The following is an 8,747-nucleotide window of genomic DNA, read 5'->3' as shown; positions in this document are numbered from 1 at the left end:
ACGCCGATTCCGACGTGGAAAAACAATTTGTTCTAAATCACTGTCAGATTCTACATTGTCTTGTCTTCTCTGTTTATTTACAGAAATAACATCACTGGCTTCGCTATCACTTTCCATTTTACAGTCTGGGGTCAATACTAATAACTTTATACGATGAAGAGCAAGCAGAAACTGTGCCTCGGTAAAGAATTTTATTGAACAGTGGACGTGCCACGCACGTCATTTATCTTTCTGTAATAATAGCCCAACGACGTGCGTAACACGTCGCTGGCGTTCCGGTAACAAAAGCATGTTGACGTGCGTGGCACGTCTTTCCACCGCAAGTGGTTAATCAGTCTTCTTAGGATGGGCGTCCATCCTAGATTGTCGAAGGCTCCCGCAATATTCACGAAGATGGTGGCGGTATATTTGTAACGGCTTCCTTTTGCTTGGCTTAGGAGGGAGTCTAAGGCGTCGTCTGTCGAGAGCCCCTTTCTAAATCCGAATTGAGTATACGCGCCCAACTTGCTATTCTCGTATTGCCTGTTTATTCTGTTAATAATTATCCTCTCGTAGAGTTTTCCTAGTACCGAGAGTAGTGCGATGGGGCGATACGAGCTAACCTCCGTCGGGTCCTTCCTTGGGGTTTTCAGGATGGCCCGTATTTTGGCCACCCTCCACAGCTTTGGGAAAGTACCACCCCGCAGGCAGTTGTTTAGTACCGCCAGATATATTTCGGGGTCGATGCGCCAGACCTCTTTGACTATTTCTGGGTGTATACCGTCCATTCCTGGGGCCTTTCCGCTTGGTTTCCTTGATAGCCTCCTTTATTTCCATAATGGAGATAGGCTTTTCGGTATTTGAATTCTGGTACTGATGGATCTCCGTATCTAGTGAACTACCTTCTGTTGTATCCCCGGGAAGGTCCGGTACCACCTTGTCCAGTAGCTTTCTCATGGTTTCTTCGAGGCTTCCAGCCGCATTGGCACCCTTTCCCACCGCATGGAAGAGGTTCGTGCTTTGGATTTTATTCCTCATGATGTTATATACTATTCCCCATGGGTCATTGCCTCTCATTTTCTCTACAAAGCATTCCCAGCTTTTCTTTTTGCTCCGCCTGATCTCCGCGTTATATTCGTTTTTTGCTCTTCTGTAGCTGTTTATGTCCTCTTCTAACCTGCGAGCCGCGTTATTTCTCATATCCCAGTTCACTTGCTTTCTAGCTGCCGCGACCTTCCTCCTAAGTTGTCCTAGGGTGTTGGACTACTAAGGGACCATCCTTGTGACGTTCCTTCTTCTGGGGATGGCCCCACGGCAGGCCTCGACGATGTTCATCGTGAGGAGGCCTGCCGCGGTGTCCGGTTCCTCGGTGGATAGCCGTAACTTTAGACCCGCGTCGAATCGGGCCCTAATGTTCCGACCGAAGTTTTCCCAGTCAGCCATTTTGACGTTGAAGTTGGCATCAGTTGGCTGCGTTCTCCTGGGAGCCCGGTCTTGGTGACATACTCTGAAGGTGATGGCATTGTGGTCGCTGTAGGTTAGGTCGCCTGCGACCCTCCAGTCTTCAATCAGCCCGTCTGCTCTACGCGTTGCAAGAGTTACATCGATATTCGAGCTTCCCTGCGACGTTTCGAAGGTAGGAGGATTGTTCGGCAGGTTCTGTATGACCAGGTCGTTCGTTAGGATGAAGTCTTCCACCTGCTCACCTCTTTCGTCTGTAAGTCTCGAGTGCCAGGTGACTGAATTTGAGTTTATATCGGCGACAATTATTATGGGCTTGTCTCTTCCCAGTTTCTGGATTAAGTTGTCCAGCAGGTTTGTGTAGGGGGTTACGTCGTGTGAGTATTGGAAGTACGCGGACACTAGGTACAGCTCACAGGATCCGGAGATGATCTGGGCAGCAATGACATGCTCCGAGCCCTCAATCTCTATTTGAAGTACGTCTAGGTCTCGGTTTTTAATGATTATGGCCACTTTCGGATTTAGGGTGCAGGGCTGGACTACTCTCTCGCCAATGGAGCAGTATCCTTTGACCTTATCCTTGTGAGAGTAGGGTTCTTGTAGTAGCATAATGTCTATGTTTTTGCTCTCAGAGAGTTGCCTTATGTCAGCGGCCACCGCTGTTGATCGCTGTGCGTTCAGTTGTAAGACCTTTAGGTCCATTGCACTTTATTATTATAAACCTCGAGATGCTTAAGATACTCGGGGCATTTGTTTTTCTTTCGTAGAGTGTGCCGTATCTTTTCGTCGGGCCTTCTTATAGCACACACAGACTGGCTTCTCTTTGGCATCGGGGCAGTCTTTTTTAAGATGTCCCTCTTTGCCGCAGTGTTCACATAGTTGGGCGTGGGGGCAGTCCTTGGCGATGTGCCCATACATGTAGCATTTGAAGCACCTCGTGATATTGCAGTGCTACTTCAGCCTATGGGACTCGAACCCTAGGTATACGCGTCTTTTCCCCATAAGCTCTCGGAAGATTATGCCCGGGGTTTCCACAATCCAATTTGCCTTGTCCGGGTCTTTCGTCTTGAAACTGGCTCTTGGTCTGATCTCGAGCTCTGATTTTCTTTTCCCAAGTTCAGAGCATAGGTTTTTAGACCACAACTGCTCTGTTATTTCTTCCTTGGTGACCTTCTTATCAACGTCGAAGATCATGATCGAAGGATTCATCTTCTTGGGCCGTTCAATGTGGAGGCCTACCTTTCCTAGCTCGGCTTTGGAGAGTATGTCCTCGTTGACTAAGCTCTCCACTTCGACCACCAGACCCTTGTGTCGCATTTTCCTCGTGTTGCGAATTTTGATCTCCCTTGAGTGTTTGGATATTTTCCCAAAGAAGGTCGTTCTTAGCTCGTCATTTGTTCTGTTGTCATCCTCCTTGTCGGGTTTGATAAGAAGGACTAGTGACGGCGGTAGTGCAGGATTTTCGTTCGATTTTTCTACATCCCGTTTTGGGGTTCCCTTTCTGGCAGGTGTTTTCGCCGCGTCTGCAAAAGTAAAGTTGGGCTTCGCAGGCGCCGGGGGTTTTAATCCTTTTTCTTTCTCTTTTTCTTCAAGCCGGCCTTTCAGCCTTGCTCATTGCAGGTTTACCGCGTTGAAGCTTGCCTCCAAGAGCGACCATTTGGCCATGATAAATTTGATGGCAGTCTTGCTTATCTTGTTTGCGTCGTTGAACATAAACGACTCTACTTCTTTCCTTAGGGAGCTAACTGTGCCTAGCTCCAATTCCTCGGGTTGGAGATCGTCTGCGTTCTTATCCCTAGATCGCTTACAACTCCTGGTCGTGCTCTTGGTTCTCGAGATGGAATTTGCTCTCGGTTTAAGCAACATGCTTAGGGGCAGGTCCTCGAGGTTCTCCAGATTTAGGTCTGTTTCCATCTCGGCTGCTGTTTCCGTCTCGGCACATGTTTTATTTGTCTTCGCCTTCTGCTCCTCTATCTTATTTTTGGTTTGGTTGTTGTTATCCATATAGATCCCACGAGTCAGGACGAAATATTCAGTCGCTCCCAGGGTGACGCCCTTTCCCGGAAGAAGGCACTTTTCCGACGGAGATTGCCTGGTCCTCCGAAGATGGCTCCACTAGTGGCTAGGTCACCCCCTTGGCGCGGATCCTTGGCCGTGGGATTTGGGTTACTTATTATAGAGGTTTTCTCCCTCGCCGCCCGGGCGGCTAAGCCGAGGCCCCCGTTTCTATAAAACATGACCACAGGCTTATGGTGTGATCCTCGGGAGGTTCTCACTCTCCCGTTCCTGTCTTCCTCCTCCTTTTCGTTTTCTCCTTCTTCCTTCTTCGTCTTTCCGGGTTATGCATGGTAGTTCCAGCACATTTGAGGTCACCCGATATCCCTCGATATCCCACGGGTTCACGGGTTCCCTTGTTGTGTCTCGGTGTCCCTCGGTGTCCCTCGGTTTCCTTCGGTGTCCCACGACGTCTTTCCATTTCGTTCCATTTCCTTTAATTTCTTTTCCTTTCCTTTTATTCCAATTCATTTCATTTCATTTCGCTTCATTTTGTCCTTTCATAATCCTCTTCGCCACCGAAGTGGCAACCTAGCAAATCTACAACCTAGGCGTCCGTCCGTCTTCCGACCAAGGCCTCAGATAGGACGTTGCGCCTCACCAGCGGGATCAGCGGGATCAGCCGGTGCCTGAAGTGCGCTCCGGAGCGCACCGGTACAGGATGCTACAGGGGAGTGTTGGTCGTCTTTGCCCAGCTACGAGTGATCAGCTGGCAACGTGGGTTTCACGCCACTCGGACTCTGCCACCAATCAGAGTCCTAACGGTCCTTGCCAGTCCGCCCGCCTGGACGTCGTAACGTCAGGACGGGTGCACACCTCTTCTTCCCAGAGCGCTATCCATCGAGCGAGCCCGTTCCACTCGATGGACGCCCTGGGTATAGACCCGGAGGCCTAGGGTGCTGGTCGCAAGTATTTTTACTAACGACCCAAGCTGGTAGTTCCCGGTTTATAGCTGCAGGGGCTAACAATATGTTAGCCCCTCACTGATTACCCCGCTTTTGACAAATCGCCGGCCCCTGTAGCCTATTATGTTGGATCCTCTTAGTAAGGGGGTGGACAAGTCACCGACCTTCAGCCTTAGGCCCCCACGCTACGACAAAGCGAGATCCAAAGTGTAGGGGGGTACGCTTAAGGGCCACACTTCTCTCGTTGATCTTCACCACAGGAGGCCTTTCTCTATCAAGAGAACCTTTTTTCAAGAGGACCATTTCGGTTTTGGTCGCTGACAGCTCCAGTTTCTGGGAGGCGCACCAGCCAGAAATGACGTCCGCGACTTTTTGGCCTTTGCGCTCCAACTCACGTCTCGTGTTTCCACAAACTATCATGAGAAGGTCGTCGGCGTAGGCTATGGGCTCGCACGTGAGCTCGGTGTTCGAAAAGAGCTGCAGAACTTCGTCGAAGACTAGGTTCCAACAGCTCGGACCGAGAATCGAACCCTGTGGACAGCCTTTGGTGACTTTCTTGCACATTGTAGCGCTTTGGACGTCGGGAGGTGTTGATGTTGGAGCTTCTCGTCGTCCGCACTTCTCGACAGCTCGTTAAAGGTATCGAGATCGTTGTAGATTTATAAATGAACTATTGTCGAAGTGGTTTTAACAATAATATATTTAATACAGTGTTGGCATAGATTGTGATTGTAACTTGTTGGCACAATTGTAAGTTACAAGCGTTTAGTTGAAGTGTTTGACTTGTTGGCGAAATTGTAATTCAAGTGTGACTTGTGGCAAAGTCATAGTTCAATTGTTTTTTCCGCGTCTCAACCCTCCGTTTTATGCACTCGGCTCAGGATGTGATTGGTCGAGGAAATTTGGAGGTGGACAGCAGAGTTGCAGGAGAGGGATCCCAGGAGTGGGATTGTTAGTTTAAACCGTGGGTTCTTGGAAGTCAAGATTACTAAAAATCATAAAACGGCGAAAGTCGCCTTAATTACCTGCAGCTGCTTAGCAGCCTTCCAAGAACCCAGGTAGGGTAGTTAGTTGACGGTGGATAGCACGTGCGCCGATGACATGCTCGGCACCCGTACTAATCCCGCCATAAAACGGTAGGGCTCGATGGACTGCGCCGATTTTTGCGTGCCGCATCATACCGCCCCCGTTGAGCGGTTACGGTCAACAAATCCGGAGGTGTACAGGTGTAGGGGTGTGATTCTTGTGTCTTATGATTAAACATGTTTTTTTGAGACTATTTGACGCGGAGCTTAGACATTACATAAGGATACATATATACGTATAAACTTAGTCTAAGGGCACCGGAGATAGCCTCTTAACGCTGCGTTTGTACTCGCCGTTGATAGTCGTTACGGTAACTACGCGTGTAATGTTATCATCCCCAGGGTGCAGAGCGACGATCCTGCCCAGGGCCCAGTAAAGCGGGGGGACGTTGTCTTCGTGTACGATGACCAGCTTGCCCTCCTTGACTTCCTGTGGTGCTTGGGTGTGCCACTTTCTGCGAACTGTCAATTCGTGCAAGTAGTCCTTATGCCATCGTGCCCAGAAGTGCTCCCGCATTTGCTGGACATGTTGCCACAAAGTCAGCCTGGTGGCTGGAACTTAAGCTACACTCGACTCACGGACACTTGTAATCAAGTCACCGATCAAGAAGTGGCCAGGTGTAAGGGCCGTGAGGTCGTTAGGGTCTGAGGACAAGGGAATGAGTGAACGGGAGTTTAGAATGGCTTCGACTTCGGCAAGATAAGTTATCATGGCTTCGTATGTTAATAACGTCCTACCGTAAACGCGAATTAAGTGTCGTTTTACTGCCTTGACGGCCGCCTCCCATAATCTCCCGAAGTTGGGTGCGCGCGGAGGAATGAAGTACCAAACAACGTTGTGGCTTAGCGCATAGTGCTGCGTGCAGCGGTCCGCGATAGAGGTCTTGAAGGATTCGTGTACGTCGCGCAATTCCCGATTTGCGCCCACGAAGTTCTTCGCATTGTCGGAGTAGATGTCGGACGATCTACCTCGTCTTGCGAAAAATCGTTTGAGCGCCGCGAGAAACGCGCTGGTCGTGAGGTCGCCGACCAATTCGAGGTGTACCGCCTTTGTGGCGAAACAAACGAAGACCGCGACGTAGGCCTTTATTGTCTTGGTATTTCGTAGCCGTTTTTCCTTAATGAGGAACGGCCAGCAATAATCTATTCCCGTTTTCAAAAACGGACGACTTGGAGTGACACGATCCTTGGGTAGGTTTCCCATTTGGTAATCGAAAGCCTTCAGATGCGCCCGGTGACATGACACGCACGTACGAAGATAAGTTTTGACTGTCCGCGTGCCATTAATTGGCCAGTACATTTGACGAACCGCGTTCAGCGTGCCTGTGACTCCCGTATGATTATGGCGCGGATGTTTTTGCCTAATAATCAGGGTCGTTAGGTGATGCTTGACCGGCAGTATCACAGGGTGTCTTTTATCGTGTGCGGTGATCGCGTGTGTAATGCGACCCCCCACGCGTAGGATGCCGTCATCGTCAATGAAGGGATTCAACGTACGCAACTTGCCGTTGTAGCTGCGCGCCTTGGAAAGCAGACTGATGTCTTTAGCGAATTCTGACGACTGCACGAACCTTAAGATTCGTTGGCGGGCGACACGTACTTCGTCTACGCTTAAGGGGTCTGAACAAGTTTGTTTGTTCTTTAGGTTGCGGCAGAATCTGAGACAGTGGGCAACAGCGCTCTCTAGTCGCTCAAGTGACGAAAACTTGTCAATAAACACGAAGTGGGCGCGAGTGGCGTGGTAAGCGATACCACGGCTCGTCGCTCCGGTACCTCGGCAGGTAGAAGCGCGCTGCATGGCCATCCGTCCTCGGACTGCCGCAGCCATTGAGGACCGCACAACCATGAGTTATTGGGGTTGAATTCGCGTGGTTCTACCCCCCGTGATAGGCAGTCGGCCGGGTTGTCTAGGGTGGGCACGTGGCGCCATTGTGCTTCGTGCACTGACTGTATGTCGCTTACTCGGTTCGCGACGAAAACCTTCAACGCATGCGGCGGAGTCCTTATCCAGTGCAGGACGATCATTGAGTCGGTCCAGAGTATCTTTCGCGCCGGCGGCGATTTGAGTGACTTTATCGTGGCGTTGAAAAGTTTGACTAACAGAACTGCCGCGCATAGTTCTAAACGCGGCAACGACTGGACCTTAAGCGGCGCGACTCGGCTTTTCGAGCAGATCAACTGCGAGGAATAATGCCCGGAGATGTCCTTGGACCTCATGTATAAACAGGCCCCGTACGCCCGTTCACTGGCGTCGCAAAACCCGTGCAGTTCCAGTTCGATTTGTTGGCTGCAGATGATTCTGCGGTATATGGATACGGTTGCAATAATGTTCAACTGAGATTCGAATCGTCTCCATTCAGTGTGTAACGTCTCCGGAAGAGTTTCGTCCCAGCTGATCTTTAATTTCCACAACTCTTGCATTATGAGTTTTGCCCTAACGATGATGGGGCCCAGCAAGCCCAACGGGTCGAAAAGCTGGGCCACGCGGGATAGTATACCGCGCTTGGTTACATGCTGAAGCGGTTCGTGATCCCTCACCGTGTAACCGAAGGTATCGAGCACCCGATCCCATCTCAACCCCAGGGTTTTTGTGAATTTGTCCGGCGCTATAGTCATGAACTGACCTTCGCTACTGGACGCGACTGATTGCGTAAGGCTCGGGTCGTTCGAAGCCCACTGCCTCAATTCGAAGCCGCCCTGACTCGTCAGCTGGATGAGCTGGTCGCGAATCAGCGCGGCTTCCGCTAGCGTATCCGCTCCTGTCAGAAGATCGTCGACGTAAAATTCGGATTTTAGCAAGTTAGCCGCGGCGGGGAACTGGGCGCCTGCATCGTCCGTCAATTGGTGCAGGGGCCTGATCGCTAGGTAAGCGGCTGATGCGGTGCCATATGTTACGGTATTTAACCCTTTGCACTCGAAGTTTTTTTTGAGTCATATTACCAGCAACTCGAAGCCATTTGAGTGAAAAGATCATATTCACATGTAAGTTCATGATATACGCATTGAAAGAAAAGTCATCGTTGTATGTTATTATTTTTTTAATTGTTTATGGATACAAATGTTAGGATATATAAAAAAAATTATAAAATTATTACATTTTGTAATCTTCCAAAGTGTGATACCTCTCGAAGCAATTGCCAATATGTAATCTTGGCTTCTCTAGACAGGTATCACAAAAATAATGGGTCTGCCGTCTTTCGCCTGGAATTTTTCTATTCGAACACACTACACAATCTTTCTTGGTTCCAGAACGTATAATATG

The 8,747-nt window shown here is 49.8% G+C and overlaps 1 protein-coding gene across 1 annotated transcript; it reads right to left on the bottom strand.

Moving 5' to 3' along the window:
• Positions 1-5,467: 5,467 nt before the first annotated feature.
• On the bottom strand, positions 5,468-8,477 carry LOC143145582 (uncharacterized). The gene is made up of 6 exons (XM_076309097.1): positions 8,426-8,477; positions 7,192-8,358; positions 6,086-7,105; positions 5,745-6,037; positions 5,602-5,676; positions 5,468-5,551 (listed from the first exon to the last, which is right to left on the bottom strand). The coding sequence occupies exons 1-6, from the start codon at positions 8,475-8,477 to the stop codon at positions 5,468-5,470; spliced, it is 2,691 nt and encodes an 896-aa protein (XP_076165212.1).
• Positions 8,478-8,747: the final 270 nt, after the last annotated feature.

The sequence above is a fragment of the Ptiloglossa arizonensis genome, chromosome 4 (genome assembly GCF_051014685.1).
Source record: "Ptiloglossa arizonensis isolate GNS036 chromosome 4, iyPtiAriz1_principal, whole genome shotgun sequence".
Taxonomy (NCBI): Eukaryota; Metazoa; Arthropoda; class Insecta; order Hymenoptera; family Colletidae; genus Ptiloglossa; species Ptiloglossa arizonensis.
The sequence above is the reverse complement of the archived record's forward strand: the minus strand, read 5'-3'. Positions and strand labels throughout refer to the sequence as shown.